The 23,870-nt window shown below is 40.4% G+C and overlaps 1 protein-coding gene across 1 annotated transcript; it reads left to right on the forward strand.

The window, feature by feature from the left end:
- Positions 1-9,370: 9,370 nt before the first annotated feature.
- On the forward strand, positions 9,371-23,870 carry SERINC1 (serine incorporator 1). The gene is made up of 9 exons (XM_008048376.2): positions 9,371-9,549; positions 10,023-10,192; positions 11,578-11,657; positions 11,887-12,024; positions 14,303-14,472; positions 14,582-14,672; positions 20,552-20,696; positions 20,804-21,034; positions 22,312-23,870. The coding sequence occupies exons 1-9, from the start codon at positions 9,514-9,516 to the stop codon at positions 22,445-22,447; spliced, it is 1,197 nt and encodes a 398-aa protein (XP_008046567.1). The 5' UTR covers positions 9,371-9,513; the 3' UTR covers positions 22,448-23,870.

The raw sequence follows: 23,870 nt of genomic DNA on the forward strand, positions 1-23,870 counted from the left end.
CGCCGCGCTCGAGCCTGCTTCGTGCGTCTGGAAGAGCCGGCCTTTTCCGCGGTGCGCAGCGTCTTTTGTCTCTAGACCTCAGGCGGGCATGCGCGCGGGGCCTGGGGCTTCGGCAGGGGTGCCGGCGGCCGGGGCTCTTGGTCCGTCCGGGCGCCGCCCGTTAGGGGGGAACCCTCGCCTCCACTGGCAGGACGGTTGCCGAAGACGTGCCTCGTTTGGGGCCCAAGTGCGTGGGTTCGGATGCTGTCTCCTGAGTGTGTGATTTCTGCTCCTGGCAGTCGCTTTGCAGACTTCCACATGATGCCATTGTCCGAACGACAGCTCACGCGCTGATGGTTTTGCGTCCTTCACCTCTTTTCAAAAGGGTTTTGATATGTCTTGAACTACAGGTTGAATTAAATTTTAAATAAATATTATGTGGAGGTTGTTGCGCCAGCCAGGCTACTCTCTTGTGATGTTTTTCTTCTTGCAGTTAGGCGTGGAAACCTGGTGTATTCCACCTCAATAAGATAGGAGACAGTCGACTTGAATCTTGAATTTTCTATGAGGCGTATTTAGTGTAATACCAAGTATTGAAAGCTGAGACTTGATTATCATGTTGAATTGGTCTTTTGGAAGATGTCATGTAACTTAATTTGTAATGTCAGATTTTGTCCCCTTATCAAGTGGGCACGGGTAGTTCCTTGTATGTAATAGGATTTAAAAGGAGGAATAAGTGTTTTCCATTTTACAACTTAGATTGACGTCTTTATTGACTAGAAGAATGTCCTTGGTAAAATCAACACTGCCTTTCGGTCACTCTGTTAAGATTGAAGTACATTATATTAGAAAGGTAACAGGGAGGCAGTTTTCTTTCTTTTCTTTTCTTTCTTTTTTTTTTTTTGAGTCGGAGTCTCATTCTGTTGCCCAGCACAACTGCCTCAGCCTTGCAAGTAGCTGGAACTATTGGCCCATGCCACCACACCCGGCTAATTTTTTTTTTTTTTTTAATTGTAGATGAGATCTTGTCAAGTTGCCCAGGCTGGTCTCGAACCTGCGGGCTCAGGCAGTCCTCTCGCCTCTGCCGCCCAAAGTGCTGGGATTGCAGGCGTGAGTCACTGACTGGCTAGGAGGCAGTTTTCATATCTTCCAAAAATTAGATCTCTGAAGATGGAGAAGCTGGATGACCAAGGTTTTGCTTATCGTGCTTCTTGGTCATTGTGGCTGGTCCAAGAATGTGTCTTACTTAGTTATTCATTCATTCATTCATTCTAGAGACAGGGTCTTTCTGTGCTACCCAGGCGAGAGTGCAGTGTCTCCTCACAGGCACAGTCATGATGCACTACAGCCTGCAACTTCTGGACTCGAGTGACCTTCCCGCCTCAGCCTCCCTAGTAGCAGGCCTGCTCTGCCACGCCCAGTTTGGCATTTGTTTTACAGTTTGCAGTTTCAGTCATCTTCCTTGTGCCTCTGTGTCCTGCACTAAAGCTGAACAACTAATGAATAAAATTCATTAGTTGTTCAGCTTTAGTGCAGGACAGTAGTGCAGGACAGGAGCACTTGCCTGGTGATAAATATTCTCTTTCGCATTCTTAACAATCAGAATGTTAGCGATTCTGATGAATTAAAATTTTAGATTTTCAAAAGTAACATTCAGATTATTAGAATAGATCAGGCGGGCCAAAATTAAAAACAGTCATCATTCTTTCTTAGTGCAAGCTTTGACAAGCTTTATCAAATTTAGTTAAAAAAAAAAAAAAGCTTTTTTATTTATAAAATAATTATAGAAAATTTCTGGACTATAAAATATAAAAGAGAAAAATCATATTTTGTAATAGCACCAAGCATAAATTGGAGTGCTCAGTTGTTGATTTTGTTGTTGTTGTTGTTTGCTGTTACGAGGCCTAGAATTAGATAATCTTTGGTTCATAGCAATATCATTTTTTATTTGTGCATTGTTGTCTCTTTTTAAATTAATTACTTTAAACGTTATAAACATCTCTGGATGTCCCCCCTAATCCTACATTACCAGTCACTTAAACCTACTTACCTGCTTTTCCCCATCCCAATCTCATCATTGGTATTAGTGGACAGAATTGATTTTTTTGGATTGATGTACCCAGGGGATATTTGGCAATGTCTGCAGACATTTTTCACTGTCACACTTGGGGTGAGTGGTGCCACTTGCATTTAGTGGAGAGCAGCCAGGGGTGTTGTTAAATATGCTACTTTGTACAGGAGAGCCTCTTAAAGAATTATTCAGCCCAAAACGTCCATAATGCTAATAAAGTTGAGAAAACTTATTTTAAATTTCAGAAAAAGGTTGTATAAAACATTGAAGTTGGAGTAGATTTTTAAGAATACTGTAATTTTAGATTCACTACTGTGAAAGGTGGAACAAATTAATATTCACTCATTCTCCTACATCTCAGTTCTTATTAATTGTATACTTAAAAATTCTTTTAATTAAAAATTCTGTAGTTCCATGTGGCTTAGGGAAAACAATACACCACTCCCATTTCCACCCTTTGGAGGCAGGGTTTCTTTAGGTATTCATGTCCATTTTTCTGTATAACATGTATATAGTGCATTTTTGATTTTGGGGGAGGGATTAGTTTTAGACATTGTCTTCCAGCTATGAAAGGTGGGGATTTAGCAACCATGTCTTCATTCAGCCGGCCCTCTTTGTTAGCCCCTGCAAAATCGCACACACTCGGTGTCCTCTTATCTTTCCATAACAGTTATAATTTTATCATGACTACTTAAATGAGTTCCTGTCAGGGAAAGTTATAACAAGTGCTTGGCTGTGTGTGTTCATTATTCTTTACTGCTGTGAAATGCTCTTCATAATTCAGGCATGTACTAAATATTCAAGACTTTTCCTTTCACATACAACTTTTTGTATTCATTGGAGCAGCTTGTTTATTTATTTATTGAGTTGGAGGTTTCACTCTGTCACCCTGGCTTGCATGATGGCATGATCATGGCTCACTGTAGCCTCAACCTCCTGGCAGACTCAGGTCACCCTTTTGCCTCAGCCTCCCGAGTATCTGGGGCTACAGTGTGTGCACACTGGCTTATTTTTTTAATTTTTTGTGGAAACAAGGTCTCTCTGTGTTGCCTAGGTCTGGAACTCCTGGGCTCAAGCAGTCCTCTCACCTCAGCCTCCCAAAGTGCTGGAATTAGCCAGCATGCCTGGACCATTGGTTATTGGTTGTTTGTTAATTTCTGTGTATTTATCTCATTTAACCTCAAACTTTTTCCCAGCTACGTGCATCTCAATGACTTCAGATACATATGGGGATTGATTGAGACTCTCTCCCCAGAATCTTATGACCTGCTCTAGTTTAGTCTGTGCTGGGGTCACTGTTTTCATCCTGGGTCTCACTTTATCCTTACATTGCCTTGCTCTTGGGTTGAGATCCTGTTTTTCTCCATCGCTTGTTCTATTTCTTGCTGTGTGACCATGTTTTGGTGTAGTGCTCCTTGACAAAAGCGCTGGGTTTTAGCTTGGAAGCCATTTCCCTCAGGACTTGGAAGGCATTGCTCCAGTGTTGCTGCTGGGTATTTTGAAGTCATTTCAAAAGCTTTTTCTGTGTGACCTCTTCTCCCTACCAGTTGATTAAATTTCTTGAGTTTCTTTAATTTTTCACCTGTAGTTTCTGTATTCTCTGCTATTCAAGGTAGTGTGCTTCCTGGACTGAAACTCTGGGTTTCTTCCTTGCTATTTTCCATCTTGTTGGCTTTTTGCACTATTTTGTGATACATTTTTTTGATTATTTTCAGGACCATTTGAATTTTTAAACCTCTGCTATAACATTTTTAATTGTCAGAAGTATTTTTTTTGTTTGTTTTCTTTTCCATTGCAGTAGTATCCTGTGCTTGTTTGATGAAAGCACTACCCTTTTTTATCTTCGTAAGATGTATTCTATACTATATAATTTATATATTCTATATTAAAAATGTTAGATGTTTTTATGCTTTTATTTTTCCGCGTAATTTGTTTCCGTCAAAGTCTCCCTCCACACCCCCCTAGTTTCTCAACATCCATGTTCGAGTTTTCCTTAATATTCAGTGGTCCTCAGCTATTTGTTCATCTTTAGGAGTGGAGTGGAATACTGAAGAGCTCTGTAGGACTTGTCAGTTGTGACTTTACAGTGAAGTGATCTGGCAGTATAGAACATTTGATTTGACTGCATGTTTTTAGAATGGCATCCCTGGTGTCAGCTCTCCTTGGTGTTCACTTGTCAAGGCCGCTGTTTCATCCTCTTCAGTTGGCTAATGCAAGAAAGGGAATGAATCTGGGAGTCTTAACTGCTTTTGAGGTCTTAGTCATAAATTATTTGCCTAGGCCAATGCCCAGAAGAGTTTTTCTTAGATTTTCTTCTAGGATTTTATAGTTTCAGGTTCTACATTAAGTTTTTAATCCATCTTGAGTTAATTTTTGTATATAGCGAGAGATAGAGGTCCAGCTTCATTCTTCTGTCTGTAACTGTCCAATTTTCCCAGCATTATTTATTGAACGGGGTGTCCTTTTCCCATTGTGTGTTTTGGTCGACTTAACTCAGTGGTAGGTATGTGGCTTTATTTCTGGGTTCTACATCTATGCCTTTGATCTATTTTTATACCAGTACCATGCTGTTTTGGTTACTGTCACCTTGTAGTATAATTTGAAGTCAGGTACTCCAGTTTTGTTCTTTTTATTTTGTATTGCTTTGGCTATTTGGGCTCTTTTTTGGTTCCATATGAATTTTAGGTTTTTTTCCCCCTAATTCTGTGAAAAATGGGTTTGGTAATTTGATACGAGTTGTTTTGAGTCTGTATTTTGGTGGGCAGCTCGATCATCTTCATGATACTGACACTTTTAACCCGTGAGTGTGGAATGTTTGTCCAAGTAGTCGGCTCATCTATGCTTTCTCCAGCGTTTTATAGTTCTCCTTGTAAAAGTCTTTTACCTCTTTGGCTACTGTATTCCTAGGTATTTTATTTATTTATTTCAGCTCTTGTAGTTTGAGTTCTTGATTTAGTTCTCAGCCTCAATGTTACTGTATTTTACCCATTTTGAAAATTGGGCTGTTTTCTTATTATTGAGTTTTGAACATTCCTTTTATCTTTTGGCTGCAAGTGATTTTTTTTTTTTTTTGAGTTGGAGTCTCACTCTTGTCACCCAGACTGGAGTGCAGTGGCTGCTCCTGGCCACCGCAGCCTCGACCTGCCGGGCTTTGGTGATCCTTCCGAGTAGCCGGAACTACAGGCGCACGCTGCCACGCCCGGCTGATTTTTTGATTTATTGTAGGGTTGATGTCTCGCTGCCCAGGCAGGTCTCGAACCCGCGGGCTCAGGCAATCCACTCACCTCAGCCTCCCGAAGGCGCGGGATGACAGGCTGAGCCACCTAGCCCGGCTGGCTGCAAATGATTTATCAGATTCCTGAGTTGCAAATATTTCCTTTCCTCCCTCCCTGAGTCGCTGGAGTGCAATGGCACACCATGGCCACTGCAGCCTCAACCCACGGGCTCAGGCGATCCTTCCACCTCAGCCATCCAAGGCATGTACCACCACACCCAGCTAATTTTTTTTACTTGTTTATTGTAGAGGCGAGGTCTCACCAAGTGGTCTCGAACCCCTGGGCTCAGGCAGTCCTTCTGCCTCTGCCTACCAGTGTGCTAGGACTGCAGTCCGGAGCCACCACACCCAGCCGGCAGATATTTTGTTTAGGTCTGTGGCCTGCCTCTTCTTTCTCCTCACAGTGTCTTTCAAAGAGCAAAAGTTCCTGAGTTTGATGAGACACCGTTTATTCATTTTTTTCCCTTTTGTGAGTTGTGCTTTTTATATTGTAGCTAGGAAATCTTAAGTTTATTTTCATACATGGTTTGATTATGGCTGAAGTTTCACTTTTAAGAAAATATATGAAGCCGGGCTCGGTGGCTCGGCCTGTAATCCCGCGCCTTTGGGAGGCTGAGGTGAGTGAATTGCCTGAGCCCGCGGGTTCGAGACCCGCCTGGGACCTCATCTCTACAATAAATCAAAAAATCAGCCGTGCGTGGTAGCGCATGCCTGTAATTCCAGCTACTTGGAAGGCTGAGGCGGAGGAATTGCCGGAGCCCAGCAGGTCGAGGCTGCGGTGGCCGGAAGTGGCCATTGCACTCCAGTCTGGGCGACAGAGTGAGACTCCAACTCAAAAAAAAAAGAAAATATATGAATATCCAGTTATTTCAGCAACACTTATTTAACAGATTATTCTTCCCATACTGATTTGCTGTGGCACCTTTGTCAAAAATCCCTTGATCATAATGGTTGTTTCTGAACTTTATACTATTTCAATTTTTATGTGTTCGCCCTTTTGTCTATATTATTCTGTTTTGATTACTACAGCTGTAACGTGTCTTGAAATCAATTAGTGTATCTTCCAACTTTGCTGTTTTTTTTCAGAAGAGTTTGAGCTATTCTAGTTTTTTGTCTTTTCATATAAATGTTTGAAGCAGCTAGTTTATTTCTCTCAAACTGCTGCTGGGATTGTGATTGAAATTGGGTTGACTCTAGATTTGTTAGGACAGAACTGACATCTTAAAATAAATGTTGAGTCTTCCAATCCATTAACCCCCATGTATTTTGGCTTTTATATTTTGTCTTTGATTTCTTTCACCAATGTTTTATAGTATTCAGAACATTAGGATCTTGTATATGTTTTGTCAGATTTACATCTAAGTATTTTTTTCTTTTTCTTTTTGAGTCAGAGTCTCACTCTGTTGCCTAGGCTGGAGTGTAGTGGCACCTTCATGGCCACCGCAGCCTCAACCTGCTGGGGCTTAGGTGATCCTTCCACCTCAGCCATCCCAGTAGCTGGAACTGCAGGCACACGCCACCACACCCACCTAGTTTTCTGTGATTTATTGTAGAGATGAGGTATCACCAAGTTGCCCAGGCTGATCTTGAACCCTTGAGTTCAGGTAATCCTCTTGCCTCAGCCTCCCAGAGTGCTGGGATTACAGGTGTGAGCCACTGCACCTCGCTATTTTTTTCTTTTTAATTTTAGTTTTCAATTGTTTGTTACTAATATGCAGAAATACGATTGATTTATAATGACTGTGTATCCTGTGACCTTATAGTGATATTATAGTGCTTTATTTATAAATGAATTTCCTTAATATTTAATATTTCTTAGTTGGTTTTGACTGATTGGTTCTCAACTGTAGTTTGTATTTTCCTGGTGTTGTTTTTCTTTTTTTTCTTTTTTTTTTTGCATACCTGCTAATTTTTTATTAGATGTCAAATGTAAATTTTACCCTGATGGGTGCTGGATATACTTGTATTTTTTAAGAAATATTGGGCTTCTTTTCTTGAACATAGGAGATTTACTTTTTGATGTTTACTTTTAAGTGTAACCTTTAGTAGTGCGGCCTTTAGTCTTATGGCTGGTTTTTTTCCAGTACTGAGGAATGGCCTTCTGGATTACAAGGTTTTTCCACTCTGGGTGGTAAAGCTCCCAGAAACCATCTTCCACCCCCACTGAGTAACTTATTAAAAAATGAACAGTGTTCCCTGGAGCTGATTCTCTATGTAGCTTTATCCTCTCCAGGAATTCTGTCCTGAGAGCTCTGGCTGCCTTAACCTGCCTGAACTTTCAGCTGTTTCCTTAACTTAGGTAGACTGCCAGCTCGGCCAGCACCGCCCTCCCTGCTCTGGGACCTTCTCCCAGGGCAGAAAGATGAGCCAGTTATAGGGCTCACATTGTCTCCTTTCAGAAATCACTGCTCTACATTGCCTGTTGTTCATTGCCTGGAAAACTTTTATTATAATAAGTGACTATTTTCCCGCTGTTTAAGGCAAGAGGATAAGTCTGGTCCATCTTGACTTGAATTTATAGTATCCCAAGCCTTTTTTATTTCCATCAGTAATTTTTCAGGGGTCTGTTTTGTTCCTTAATAGTTAACCTGTTAATTCTTTGTTTGCTTTTTTCCTCACATTTCTTTCTTTGATTCTTTAATTTTTCCTTTCCATTTTGTTCTGTTCTGTTCTTATTTCTTTTTTTGTTTTGTTTGGTTGGTTTTTTTGTTTGGAGTAGCACTCTGTCACCCAGGCTGGAGGGCAGTGACAAGCTCACGGCCACCGCAGCTTCAACCTGCTGGGCTCAGGTGATCCTTCCGCCTCAGCCTTCCAAGTAACTGGAACTGCAGGCATGTGCCACCATGCCTCGCTAATTTTTCTTGATTTATTGTAGAGATGAGGTCTTGCCAAGTCGCCCAGGCTGGTCTCAGATCTGTGAGCTCCAGCAATCCACTCACCTTGGCCTGCCAAAGTGCTGGGATTATAGGTGTGCCTGGCCTTCATTTCATTTTTGATGTCTCCTTTAAAAAGGGGGCTTTTTGTTATTTTTCTAGAGCTCAAGTGAAATACCCATAGGGAATTTCCTTTTCTTGCCGAGTTACATTTATTTCAGGATGGATTCACCATATGCCTTATATTTTTAAATTCCTTTTCCTGAGAGAAGCTGTTTTGTTTTTTTTTTTCTCCCCCCCCCCCGGGGGGGTATGTTTGCATAGTTGCCGTGACATTTTTATCGTGCTGAAATGTGATATAAAGCACCTCTGTTCTTGCCTTACGTTTGTTGCTGCAGTGTGTCTGGCTTCGACAATACTTCCTCACTGTGGTATCTAAGACTCTTTTCTCGCAGAGCTGTAGTTCTAGGGCTGGAATATCCTGGCTCATCCAACTTCCTGAAGTCTTGTGGCGGGATGGTAAGCTCAGCCCTGGCTGTGGCCAGTCTTTATGAGAGTACTTCCTCTGCCTGAGTTACTCATTGTTAAACACCCTAGATCAGTGTTCACCTCTCCGAACAGGAAGGTATTCTCTTCCCTTGGGGTATACTACTAGTTTAGTGTGGAGTTTGTTGAAGAAGGTGAGAAGTCCAGTGTATACTGATTGTTTTAGCCTGACTCCAGTGGTAATTTTCATTATCACCATCACCGTGTCAAAAGAGAGAAAAGGTGGGGATACCAGTTCACTGCATTTCCTCCCTGGAGATAACTGAGAACTCTCAGAGTTTTGTGAATTCCCCATTATGGTATCTGGGGTTAAGGGATAGGAGCTGGAAGTGGGTTTAGCAGCTGCGCTGCTCATGAATGTTCCGTTTCTTTGCTAAACGGTGGTTGCTGCTGAGATTCTTTCTCCCTGTGTTGTTTTAGCAGATTCATCTTGCTTGAGGTAGAACGTGCAAGGACTTTTGTGGTTTGACTTTGCACCTTTACCCAAAAGTTCCTAAGTTTTATGGCTTGAAGATTATTATGTGAACCAAAATACCTTGGTAATTGTTTTCAGTGTTTTTTTTTCTTTTTCGAACAGGTAAAATGTCAGTTTTCATTGTATCATTTTAAGCTATACTGATTTTTAATCATATTTTTTTCCCCAGATACCATGTTTGTGTGGTAGTGCACCTTGTTTGCTATGCAGATGTTGTCCTAGTGGAAACAACTCCACTGTAACTAGATTGATCTATGCACTTTTCTTGCTTGTTGGAGTGTGTGTAGCTTGTGTGATGTTGATACCAGGAATGGAGGAACAACTCAATAAGGTTAGTCTTTTTTTTTTTTACCTGATTAATGAAGCTGATCACAAATAGTACCTCCTTGTAGAATAAGGGACCAAAACTCAAAATGGATTTAAAAGTAACATTGGCTTTGAAAAACCTTTATTGTACTCTTTAGTACTTAGAAACAGACTTAGTTACTCCATGGTTCTTTAATTTTGTATATAGTTCTTGCATTTATTACAGTAGAATGCAAGTTTTAAAAATTTAGAATAAACTTATAACGAAATAAGTATCCAGTGTGGGGTTGATATTGGTAGTTTATCATTTACTCACATGTAAATTTAATCTTCACTTTATTTTATTAAAATTTCAGACTCATTTTGATTACATAGTCATCATAAATTGTAAAAGAAATTAGCTTTCCAACCTTTAGTTAAACTATTTGATTACATAGAATTTTTCTTTCTGCTTATTGAGAAACTCATGGATCCTACACTCTTGTTTTGTTTCTCCAGATTCCTGGATTTTGTGAGAACGAGAAAGGCGTCGTCCCTTGTAACATTCTGGTTGGCTATAAAGCCGTATACCGTTTGTGCTTCGGGTTGGCCATGTTCTATCTTCTCCTTTCTTTGCTGATGATCAAGGTGAAGAGCAGCAGTGATCCTAGAGCCGCAGTGCACAATGGGTATGTTTTGAGTTAACTCTAGTACAGAGGTGTGGGCAGCCTCTTCTCAGTCATATCTGGTCTGTCTAAGCAAACTTGAAGGTAAAATACACTTACACAATTTAGAAAAAAATTTTGAGACCGTATACGGCGGCTCATGCCTGTAATCCCAGCACTTTGGGAGGCCAAGGCAATAGGATTGCCTGAGTCCAAGGCCTTGAGGCTAGCCTGGGCAATTTGGCGAGACCTCGGCTCTACAATAAATCAAAAAAAAGCTGGGCATGGTGGCACGCACCTGTAGTCCCTGCTACTTGGAAGGCTGAGGTCGAAGGATTGCCTGAGCCCAGCAGGTCGAGGCTATGGTAGCTGTGAGCCTGCCACTGCTGGAGTGAGACTCCAGCTCAAAAAAAAAATTGCTTCGAAATCCTAGGGTACATGTGAGGGTTTTTTCCATAAGTGTATTGTGTGAAGGTGAAGTTTGGGCTTCAGATGAGCCCCTCCCCCTCAGCAGCGGGCGTGGCACTCTGGGCGGTTTTGCATCCCCGTCCCCTTTCCTCCATCCCTCTTTTAGCATTGCCCAGGGTCTTCTGCTGTTCCTGTCCTTGTGCCCATGAGTGCCCAGTGTTGAGTGCCCACTTGTGAGCGAGACCGTACAGGGTTCCGTTTGTTTCTGTGATGATTCACTGAGAATTTTGGTCTCTGGCTACATCCGTGTTGCTGCAAAAGATGTGATTTTGTTCTTCTTTATGGTTGCATAGTATTCCATGGTTCCATAGAATATATGTACATTTTCTTTATCCAGCTCACTTTGATGGGCATCTGGGTTGGTTCCATGTTTTTGCTGTTGTGAATAGTGCTGCGATAAACAGTGCAGATGTCTTTTTGGTAGAGCAATTTGTGTTCCTGTGAGTATATTCTCAGAAGTGGGATTGCTGGGTCAAATGGTAATTGTTTTTAGCAACTTGAGAAGTCTTCACACTGCTCTCCACAAAGGTTGAAGTATGAAGTAGTTGAGGTTCCCACCAACAGTGTACAAGTGTTCCCTCTTCTCTGTAGCCTCGCAACACCTGTTACTGACTTTGTAATGATAGCCATCCTGATTGGTGTGAGAGGGCATCTTCCTGTGGTTTTGATTTGTATTTCTGCGATGATTTTTGATGCTGAGCACTTTTTCATACTTGCTGGCTGCTTGTATGTTTTCCTTTGAGAAGTGTCTATTCATGTCTCTTGCCTTTTTAATGGGGTTGTTTGTTTTCTGTCAGTTCATTTGAGTTCCTTGTAGATCCTGGATGTTAGACCTTTGTCAGATGCATAGTTTGCAAGTTTTTTTTCCCATCTTGTGGGTTGTCTCTTTACTTGTTGAATGAATGTTTATTAATAAAAAATTACATTTCTTTTTCTTTTAGATTTTGGTTCTTTAAATTTGCTGCAGCAATTGCAATTATTATTGGGGCATTCTTCATTCCAGAAGGAACTTTTACAACTGGTAAGAAATATATCTTTAAAGAACTGATGTTTTATAAAGGGGTCTGAAATAATCGCTATCTGAAACTCTAGCTCTAGTTGTTTGTTTTCTTGTTGTGTGTGTTTTCCCAATTGGCAGGATCAAGGCATTTATATACAATTTTATTTTCCCTTTCATGAACTTTGTGAAAAGGAAATGATAATAGTCAGACCAGCCTCTCACTTGTTATGTGTGCCTCTTTTTCTTTCAGTGTGGTTTTACGTAGGCATGGCAGGTGCCTTTTGTTTCATCCTCATACAGCTAGTCTTACTTATTGATTTTGCCCATTCGTGGAATGAATCATGGGTCGAAAAAATGGAAGAAGGCAACTCAAGATGCTGGTATGCAGGTAAGCTTTTATCTCACAGAACAACAAAGTAGAACTTTGAAAGTGAGAATAGATATGTAAACTGTAGGGAAATCACATCAGACTTTTATGGTCTATTTTCCTGTGAAGAGATTAATGGCAAAATATCACATCGTATCAGCAACTTAACTTGTTGAGCAGATCTTTTAGCAGATTAACTAGGGACTTAGTCAAGAGCCAGGAAAGAATCCAAAATAACTTGAATAGCTAAAATAAATGTTCCAAAGCCTGTAGCTATAAGCATATGCATTTTACAGCCAAATTCCCTGGCCCGTGATGAGTTGAAAGTAAAATGTTAAGGGGAAGGAGACTGCTGAGAATAAACACACATTAGTATAATACATAAATTGTAACAAACAAGAAAAAATATAAAAACAACTCTGGATTTTTTTTTTTTTTTTTTGAGTTGGAGTCTCTCTCTTGTTGCCCAGGCTCACGGCCACCGCAGCCTTGACCTGCTGGGCTTAGGTGATCCTTCCACCTCAGCCCTCCGAGTAACTGGAACTACAGACTGCAGATGCATGCCACCATGCCCGGCTAGTTTTTTTTGTGATTTATTGTAGAGACGAGGTCTCACCAAGTTGCCCAGGCTGGTCTCGAACCCCCGGGCTCCGGCAGTCCTCTCACCTCAGCCTCCCAAAGTGCTGGGATTACAGGCTGAGCCACCATGCCCAGCCGCAACTCTGGATTATTTTATGCAAGTACAAAGGGTGCTTTTATGTGCATCAGTAACAGCTAAAGAAATTCTTTCCGATAATAGTGTAATTAATGATTATTTGACAGCTTGAGCCCTATGGGCTTATATTCTAAAATGGATCAAAATTCACATGCTTACGGGGCCAAACAGGTCACAAAAATGAGGAACGGGAGGACCAAGTTTAAGTGCACACTCAGTTTTTGTGCAGGTAGTGGGGACTACAGTGAGTTGGAGAGTGAGCGCCGCTTCTGAAGCACATGGCTACTGCTCAGCTCCATTCACCGGTTGCTTTGTGGGGTGGCAGACTCTCTACTGCTTGATTTTTCTGGTTTGTTTCCCCCAGAGAACCCATAAATCCATATTTTTATGCTAAATTATCTGGTTTTCAACTTTTAAAAAAATTTAAATGAGAGTGCAAGCCAAATCCAGTGTCTCTGGCAGCTTACTAGTATTTTTCTCATACAATTAGTTTGTGGGGATCTCAGTGGATAAAGTAAGAAGAGTTTGGTGCTCAGATACATTTCAGTCATTTGAAAACTTTGCTTAAAATAGAATGCCTTGTTCTTTAATGCAAAGGCTGTCTGTTTCGCTCCCTGCTGCATCTCCCGGGCCTGGAACCTTGCAGTCCTTCAGTGAAAATGTGTTGGGTGGATCCCCCGTCAGTGAGGCAGATTTACATAACACTTGCGTATTGAGCACATATCAGCCCAAAGACTAAGCACATTGTGCATGTTGAAATGTACATGGACTAAGCTTAGGTTGACTTACTAAATAATAATGACTTACCCTTGCATAATAATATATTTTTTAAGATTTTAGTTGATGAAAAGTGTCAGTTTGTTTTACTTGCTTAACATTAACAAATTATTTTGTTTCTTAATGCTTGTTTACAACTGAATGACAGTGGTTCTTTAAAAGCCTTATGTCGTACTCCTCTTATCGTTACTTTTCTTGATTTTGAAAATAATGGCTAAGAAATGTAAACATGATTTGTAAAATCTGTAACATGGATATTCCTATTAATAAAAGTCATCAGTATGTTACTGAGTTGTCCTTGAGAGTATATTAATATTCTTCAGTGATAAAGGGCAGAATTTTCTGCCCTACTTTTTTTTTGTTTTTGAGTTGGAGTATCACTCTGTTGTCCAGGCTAGAGTGCAGTAGCTTGCTCACGGGCACCGCAGCCTCGACCTGCTGGGCTTAGGCTTTCTGCCTCAGTCTTCCAGGTCGCTGGAACTACAGATGCATACCACCACGCCTGGCTAGTTTTTTTGGTGTGACTTAATTGTAGAGATGAGGTCTCAACCAGGTTGCCTAGGCTGGTCTCAAACCCTCAGACTCAGGCAGTCCTCTCGGCTCGACCTCCAAAGTGCTGGGATTACAGGCTGAACTACCACGCCTCGCCATTCTTCCCTACTTTTTATAGCCTGCATAATGCTGATAATAATAATTGCTTAAAATATATTACTGGATAAAATGACACACTGTTCACGAAACAGGTCCCATGCCTAATTCCTGATATTTCTGTCGAAACCTAATTATCCAGTTATGTTTCTTTCACAGCCTTATTATCAGCTACAGCTCTGAATTATCTGCTGTCACTCGTTGCTGTTGTCCTGTTCTTTGTCTACTACACTCACCCAGCCAGTTGTTCAGAAAATAAGGCATTCGTCAGTGTCAACATGCTCCTCTGCATTGGTGCTTCTGTGATGTCTATACTGCCAAAAATCCAAGTATGCTCTTTATAGTTTAGTTCTTATGAAGCATGTGCCTTTCTAAGCTTTCAGAAATCTAGAATGACACCAGAATATTTATCTGTGCTGTTTAATGTTTTTTTGGTAGGAATCACAACCAAGATCTGGTCTGTTACAGTCTTCAGTAATTACAGTCTACACAATGTATTTGACATGGTCTGCTATGACTAATGAACCAGGTATGCTTTGTTTTGTTTGTATTAAGAGTTCAGCAGTTTTGTTTTGTTTTCCACTGATTGTCTTTTTCTGGGATTTAATGACTTAGAAATTAGGCTCCTAGAAGTACAAAGTATGTCAATAATACCATTTTCATCTTTGATGTATTTCTATTTTTTTTTAAATGTATTTACTGTTTTTTTCCACTTAGTTTCTTCCTTCACCGGCAAAATTACAAGAAGGTTACAGGCATGCCTCAGAGAAACTGTGGCTTTGGCTTCCCACCACCACCATAAAGCTAATGTCACAGGAAAGTTAGTCACACGAGTTTTCCGTTTTCCCAGTGCATACAAGTCTTGTTTGCACTGCGCTGAGGCTGATGGCTGATACCTGTGCCGTAACGGCACTGCGTCTGTTGTGGGAGACGAGTGGCTGTGCGGTTGCACGGATGCCTTGTGCAGTGGCGAAAAGTCTGGGCTTCAGCCGTGCCCGCGGGACCCTCACTGCACGCGGTGCTGATGGGTGGCTTTTCGTCCCCCCCGCCACTCCTGCCTTCCGCTTCTGCGCCTTCTGTGCCCATTGCCATCCGCTCTGCCTTTCAGGCCCTTAGCTCAGTTTGGGCTGCTCAGTGAGGACACCGGTATTTGGTTTTCCGTTCCTGTGTTACTTAGGCGTCTCCGTCCCCCCAGGTTTCTGCAAGAGACTTTCTTTCGTCCTTTTTTGTGGCTGAGCAACATTCCATAGTATGCAGACACCCTATTTTCATTATCCACTAATCAATGGATGGGCATTTAAATAGATTCTGTCTCTTTGCAGTTGCAAATTGTTACTCAGTAGACATCCATGTGGAGGTATCTTTTTTGTATAACAACCTCTGTTCCAAAAGGTAGATACCTGGCTGTGGGATTGCTTCACCAAATGGTAGATCTACTTTTAGTTCTTTGAGAAATCTCCCTACTGCTTTCTGCAGAGGAAAATTCCCACTAACAGTGTTTCTTTTTCACCACATCTATGATATCTACTGCTTTTTGGTTTTTCTAAGAATGACCATTCTGACTGGTGTATGGTGGTATCTCACTGTGGTTTTACTTTGTGGTTTCCCTGATGATGAATGATGTTGAACGTTTTTGTGTTTTTTGGCCATTTATGTATCTTCTTTTAAGAGAGATCTGTTCATGCTGTTTGCCCACTTTTAAAATTGGGGTTATTTGCTTTCTCTTGCTGATTTGTTTCAGTTCTTTGTAGACTCTAAATATTAGTCCTTTGTCAGATGTATGGTTTACGAGTATCTTCTCCCATTCTGTAGGTTGCCTGTGTGCCCTGTTGGTTATTTCTTTTGCTGTGCAAAAACTCTTTTTAGTTTAAGTTCTATTTGTTTATTTTTGTTCTTGTTGCATTTGCTTTTGGGGTCTTAGCCATATGGTCTTTGCTTAGGCCAGTGTCCAGAATAGTTTTTCTTAAGTTTTCTTCTAGGATTTTTATGGTTCCAAGTCTTGAGTAGCTTTTGTATATGTTGAGAAATAAGAATCAAGTTTCATTTTTCTGCAGGTGGCTGTCCAATTTTCCCAGCACCATTTATTGAATAGGGTCTTTTTTCCTTAGTATATATTTTTGTCTGCTTTGTTAAAGGTCAGTTAGTTGTAGGCATTTGGGTTTATTTCTGTATTTTGTGTTCTGCTCCATTGATCCATATGTCTGCTCTTGTACTCCTACCATGCTGTTTGGGTTACTATAGTCTTGTAGTATAATTGGATGTCGGGTAATTTGATGCCTCCAGGTTTGTTCTTTTTGCTTAGGATTACTTTGGCTATTCTGGCTTTTGGGGGAGGGGGGATCCATAATTCTGTGAAAAATGATGTTAGTGTAAAGTTTGATAGAGATTGCATTGAATCTGTACATTGCTTTGAGTAGTAGGGTAATTTTAACAATTTTGATTTCGTCCAATTCGTAAACATGGGATGGTTTTTCATTTATGTCCTCTGTGATTTCTTTCATCAGTGATTTGTAGTTTTTCTTGTAGAGCTCTTTCACCTCCTTGGTTAAATATATTCTTAGTATTTTAATTTTTTGGCAGCTATTTTAAGTGGTATTGAGCTCTTGATTTGATTCTCAGCTTGATATTGGTGTATAGTAGTGTTACTATTTGTGTGTTGATTTTGTATCCTGAGGTTTTACTGACCAGGATTCTTCTGGAGGCATCTTTAAGATTTTCTAGGTATAAAATCTTATCATCAGCATCTAGAGGTAGTTTGATTTCTTCCTTTCCAATCCGAAGACTGTGTCTTTCTTTCTCTTGCTTCATTGCTGGCCAGGACGTCTAGTTTTACACTGAATGGGAGTAGTGGCTGTGGCCGCTCCTTACAATAAGACAGCAGTGACGTCTGCCACATCGATTGACTCCTCCTTTCACAAAAGACGTGTCACATGTAGTGCGGTTCAGTCGCATTCTGCATCCAGTAGACCTTCTCTCAGAAATGGAGTCCGATCTCAGAGATTGCCACTGCTTTGTCAGCTAAGTCTGTGCTGTCTTCTGAATCCTTTGCTGTCGTTTCAACAGTGTGCAGGACATCCTCACCAGGAGTAGATTCCATCTTGAGAAACTGCTTGCTTTGCTCACTCGGAAGAAGCAACTTCTCATGCGTTCAGGCTTGATCATGGGGTTGCAGCCGTCACAGCGCCACATCTTCAGGCTTCAGTTCTGATTCTAGTTCTTTTGCCCTTTCCACCATATGTGCCGTTACTTCCTCCACTGAAGTTTTGAACACCTCACTTTCTTCCAAACTTCTGATAATGTTGGTGTTTGAACCTCTTCCCATAAATCGCAGATGTTCTTAGTAGCATCAGCATGATAAATCCTCTCCAGAAGCTTTTCAATTTACTTTGCCCAAATCCATCAGCAGAATCACTATCTGGGGCAGCTGTGGCCTTGCAATATATATTTCTTGATTAATAAGACTTGAAAGCTTGAAATTACTTCTTGATCCCTGGGCTGCAGAATGAATGTGGTGTTAGCAGAGACGAAGACAACGTTGATTTCCTTGTGTGTCTCCATCAGAGCTCTTGGGTGACCAGGTGCATTGTCCCTGAGCAGTGACACTTGCACAGAACTATAGGTCTCAACAGCGGGCTTAAAACATTCCATAAACCATGCTGTCAACAGATGTGCTGTCTTCCAGACTGTGTTGTCTATTTATTAGAACACAGGCACAGTAGATGTAGTATAATTCTTAGAGGCCCTAGGATTTTTAGAATGGTAAATGAGTACTGGCTTTCACTTAAAGTTACCATCTGCATTATCTCCTAACAAGAGAGTCGGCCTGTCCTCTGAAGCTTCAAACCTGGGCATTCATTTCTTTGCAGCTATGAAAGTCCTAAATGGCATTTCTTTCACCAGAAGGCTGTTTTATCTACATTGAAAATCTGTGGATTAGTGTAGCAGCCTTCATCAATTATTTTGGCTAGATCGCCTGGATAACTTGCTGCAGCTTCTCCATCGCAGTTGCTGCTTCACCTTGCACTTGCATGTTATGGAGACAGCTTCTGGAATTTCATTAACCAACCTCTGCTAGCCACAAGCTTTTCTTCTGCAGCCTCTTCACCTTGCTCAGCTTTCATAGAATTGAAGGGAGTTACGGCCTTGCTCCGGCTTAGGCTTTGGCTTAGGGAATGTTGTAGCTGGCTTGGTCTTTGTGGACCACTAAAACATTCTCCATATCAGCACTGAGACTTTTGCTTCCTTATCACAAATGTGTGCACCAGAGAAACACTTTTTAAATTTCCTTTAAGAACATTTCCTTCGCATTCACAACTTGGCTAACACAGAAGTCTGACTTCTGGTCTGTCTTGGCTTTTTTTTTTCTTTTTTTTTGAGTTGGAGTCTCACTCCATCGCCCAGGCTGGAGTGCAGTGGCTCCCGGCCACCACTGCCTCGCCTGCTGGGCTCTGGCGATCCTTCCGCCTCAGCCTTCCAAGTAGCTGGGACTACAGGTGCGCGTTACCATGCCCGGCTGATTTTTTGATTTTATTATAGAGATGAGGTCTCACCAAGTTGCCCAGGCGGGTCTCGAACCCGCGGGCTCAGGCAATCCACTCACCTTGGCCTCCCAAAGCGCTGGGATTACAGGCTGAGCCACCGAGCCCGGCTGTCGCGGCTTTTTACATGCCTTCCTTACCAAGCTTAGTCATTTCTGGTTTTTTATTTAAAGTGAGAGATGTGCAACTCTTCTTTCATTTGGACCCTTAGAGGCCATTGTGGGATTATTAACTGGCCTGATTTCAATATGTTTGTGTCTTGGGGAATAGGAAGGCCCTAGGAGAGGGAGAGAGACAAGGAAGTGGCTGGTTGCTGGAGCAGTAAGAACACACAGCATTTAGATTATTTCTTCTTTTTGTGTGAGTACATTTGTGGCACCCCAAAGGAATTACGATAGTAACATCAAAGATCGCCACAACAGATAATAATAACAAAAAGGTTTGTAATATTGTGAGAATCACCAGCTGTGACACAGACACAAAATGAGCACACTGGAAAAACAGAACTGATAACTTGATGCAGGGTTGCCACAAACCTTCAATTTGTCAAAAGAGTAGTATCTGTTAAGCTAATACAAGAAAGCGAAACACGATAAAACAAGGTGTGTTTGTGTAAGAAATTGTGTGAAAATTGTAAGAAATGTACCCAATTTGCATAAAGCATAAGATAGTTATATATTGAATGAAATAAAAACTATTCAAATGTCTGTTGATCCAATTGTAAACAGTATAATTTTTAATGTTATTAAATTGCTCTTCTTGTCAGTGACTACCTTTTGCTGAACTCGATAATTTGGCTTTGTAATAAATCTCTTTAAAGGCTAATTACTTTGCATTCCATAGGAATAGAAACCAATGTATGTCACTGGGGGGGAGACAAATTAGAATAGAAAGATATAAACTAATTACTATTTTAAGAAAAGGAAGAAAATGATCTCTTCCTTACAAATATAGAATGTTATCTAAATCTCATTTCATTGAGCTTACAAATTCTGTAGGTCTTTATCATAGGTACTTTATAACTTGGAGAAAAATGGAGTGTTTGTCGTTGGTAGGTTTTTTGGGGTATATTTTGGCAGACTAAAAAAGATTTGTTTTCCAGGTAATTGGTTTGAAAAAAAATTATTAGTAATTTGGTTTAGAGATTAGCCTTACCTAATTGGCTGTAAGACAAGAATTATTTTTGTTAGTAAGATGGAGCTTGACAGATCTGGCTTGGCAGGAGAAAAAAAAAAAAAAAAAAAAAATATATATATATATATATATATATATATATAGGACATTTCAGTGAATATTTGTCCAACCCTGTTTTAATTATTTTTTTTTAACAAAAAAGAGACTGAATGAGCAGTAGGTTGTTATGCCTTATTTATCGTTCCCATAAGGCATTTGCAAGGTCCTTATAACTGGTTTTTGTGTAAGTTATCTTGCTTTTTTAACAATGTGCTTTGACAAATTGGTGAGCCTTATAAACTCAGCGTTATAGTCTCATGGTATATGGTAGAAAAGCCAGTGCATTATGGTTTAGAATAGATGAATTTTACTTCTTAATCTACTGTGATTCTACCACCTTTAGAAAGGTCATCTGTATTTCACCTGTTTGCTGATAAAGAGGTACTAGAACCAGACCGCTCACATGTGGTTGACAGTTGAATGATTTAACTTTTTATGTGCTTCTGTACAGTCAGAACTACAAAAGTAAGAGATCATATTATTAATAAATATAAGTTGTCTTAAGTCTTTTGTTGTTTTACTTATACCTTTTCCAGAAAAGTTTTTTGAATTTGCAAGATAAAGAGCAGAAAAGAACTGTTGTTTTTTAGGGCAGAGCTTTTCAAACATTTCAGTGTGGCCTTAATTTATGTTACAGAAACAAACTGCAACCCTAGTCTGCTGAGCATCATTGGCTACAACACAACAAGCACTATCCCAAAGGAAGGGCAGTCGGTCCAGTGGTGGCATGCCCAGGGAATCATCGGACTCATCCTCTTCTTACTGTGTGTGTTTTATTCGAGGTAAGAAAAGCTGGGGGCTTTTTCTTGATGTGAAATACATATTTACTCATTTTGAGTCATTTCTTCAAAAAACACGCTTCCTTCTTCTTAAACCCTCTCTCACGCAGCATCCGCACTTCAAACAACAGCCAGGTCAATAAACTGACTCTAACAAGTGATGAATCCACGTTAATAGAAGACGGTGGAGCCAGAAGCGATGGGTCCCTGGAGGATGGCGACGATGTGCCCCGTGCTGTGGACAATGAGCGCGATGGCGTCACCTACAGTTACTCCTTCTTCCACTTCATGCTTTTCCTGGCTTCGCTGTACATCATGATGACCCTCACCAACTGGTACAGGTATTCACCGTTCGTGGGAACTTGGGAGGTGGGAATGCTGTTGGCTTGCTTTCTTCACTTGCCGGACATGATGGGATACGACATTCTTGTCGTCCTCTGATGCATCTCAAACTTCACAGCTAAAGGAAGAGCGAGAACAGCACAAGAAATGCAGACTTGACTTCCTTGCTGTAGCAGTAGCAGAAGCATTGAAATAGTTTCAGATCTTGAAGGGATTGAAATAAAAAGTGACATGAAACTCAGACACATTTTTTGCAGAAATGCATTGACAACAGTTGATCTGAAATGTTTATTTCTATAAATACTGTAAACTCATTCCCAGCATAGTACAGTAAAAGATATCTCCTTTTTTGTTATTAAAAGCTGTGAAAATTTTTAAATTGAGATATGAATACATTAATGTAGATGGATTTTTAGAATTACCGAATGTCATAACTTAATGCTTTTTTTATCACTTCAAAATTATTCCATAAACATCTTTCTGGTAAGAGGAAGGTAGCAGTTTATAGTATTGCATTTAAAAAAATTCCTATATTTTCCAAATGATTACTGAAAGATTTGGTTTAAGATTCAAATTGAACTGTGTGGTTTGGGAAGTTCTGTTTTTAACAACTTTTTAATGTCTAATGCCCTTAGGCAGTTTATAAGAAGGCTTTCAATTCCAACAAGAGATGGAGAAAAAAGATTATTCTTTGTTGTATTTCTTTGCTTATGGGCTTGACTGATATTTATTATTGAAAGAAGGTTTTATACATTTCTATACTGTAGCATGTTAAGCTGTAAGAATCCAAATAGTTGTTAATTTAGTGTTTTGGCTATTAGATAATAGCAAATGTTAAGCCTTTAGATCAAAAAGATTTTTGGTGTGTTTTATGAACACAAAAATTAGCTAAACTTGGGATATATTTCTTCCCCAGTCTCTTAACTCTCAGAAGGCAGGGCTGGGGGGAGATCAGGAGTAGGATTCCATACATACTTGAACAGTCTTTTAGGGAACAGTAACATCTTATTTATCCAGAGATCATCCATTTCTGTCTTATCTAATAACATGCTAGTCATACACCAGATGCCTCCGATTGCTATGCAAAAGAACTCTTTCAGAGGCTTATGCACTTCACTCCAATGAGGGAAATCAGATTTCTTCCTTCATACTAGCTATGAAAGCAGTGTGGGAAAGAGTGCAGATCAGACAGCAGCTATAGATCTGATATCACAAAGCTCGATGGCTCATGATCCAACCTCTTGCCCCTTCTAAAAGTTTTTCCCTTACGTTCTAGGTACGAACCCTCTCGTGAAATGAAAAGTCAGTGGACAGCTGTCTGGGTGAAAATCTCTTCCAGTTGGATCGGGATCGTGCTGTATGTTTGGACACTGGTGGCACCGCTTGTTCTTACAAATCGTGATTTCGACTGAACGGGACTTCTGGCATGAAAGTTCCACTTCGATCTTTGCTTATTTGAAAACAGTGTTCCCAACTTTCGTAAAGTTGTATATGTGTATGCTTCCCATGTAACTTCTTCAGTGTTGTGCTGGCATGAACTAGATTTTACCGCTTGCCATTTTATTCATTATTTTCTTGCCAAGCGCACTGATAAGTGAACTAAAATGAATTGCAAAGGGAGAAATTTATGACTCTGCTGGTAAGGAAAAGTGGACTTTGTTAGGCTCATCCTCTGTTCTGTACCTGTAAAATTAAGAGGAAAAACAAACTTGCTTGACAGTTTGGTTTTAAAATTGTGTTAGCTCTTAAGGTGTTTTAGAAGGCATGAAAGCAAATTTATGGCTGCCTTTTGAAGTATTTTATGTGTTGCCTTGCAGGATACTGTGAAGAATGTGGCTATCCTAAAATCTTGCAAATAAGTCACCTAAATATCATCGTCTGAAAATCTTGTTAGGTTTTCCCCTTGATACGAAAGTAAGGGACTTACACAGGTAGGGAGTGTTCAGGGGGTGACGGCGTAGGTTATGGATGGTGTGTGGGTACTAAGTTGGATACCCAGTGAATCATCTTCCTTGGAGAGATGCCCAAGAACATGAACACTGCTCTGGTCGTTAGAAGCCCGGGCAGAAAGTACGAGTCCAGTGGGTGTGTTTGAAACTGAAAAATTTAGATAAGGATTTGAAAAGGATGATCATAGGTTAGAAGGAAGTTGTTGAAAGTCACTTTGAAAGTTACTCTTGAAAATCAAAGGCGGTAGAGTTTTGACAGGGCAGGAAGAAACAGCAAAATACCAGGCTTTGGTAGGTACTTAGATAAAACCTAGTCAGTTCTTTCATTCTAAAAATGAAGAACTGAAGCACAGACTTAAATAGCTCAAGTCGCCAATTAGTGGCAAAGCTGCTGACAGTAGCTGGCATTCTGACATCCAGAGGTAATTTCTGTTCAAATACATGCAAAATTGACTTTACACGTCATTACTGGTGGATAACTTAAGTGACGTGGATCGCTGGCGTCCAGCCTGCCTTCTCCCCATGAGCTGAGGTCAGGATAATGATGGAATGTTGTAGAAATAAGCTCCTGCTTACAGTACACTACGCAGTTCAAAAGATGTTATGATGCTTTTGTATTTACGGCCATGTAATTGAAATATGTAGATTATAATCTCTCAATCTGAAAATCAAGCAGTATGACAGTGACAGTTAAATAAGTTATTTGTGTGTGTCATTAGTGTTTAATGAAGCTTTCAAAACATCTACATTTCCTTCTTTAAGAATATTTATTGTAAATGAAGTATAACAATTCAACTTAATTCCCTAACCTTATTCTGTGTGTTGATACTGTTTCACAGTTTTGAATGACTGTGTTTTATCTCTAAATAAATGAATTCCAAGAAAG

This window comes from Carlito syrichta, unplaced genomic scaffold (genome assembly GCF_000164805.1).
Source record: "Carlito syrichta isolate Samal-C Ts95f unplaced genomic scaffold, Tarsius_syrichta-2.0.1 Scaffold123381, whole genome shotgun sequence".
Lineage (NCBI taxonomy): Eukaryota > Metazoa > Chordata > Mammalia > Primates > Tarsiidae > Carlito > Carlito syrichta.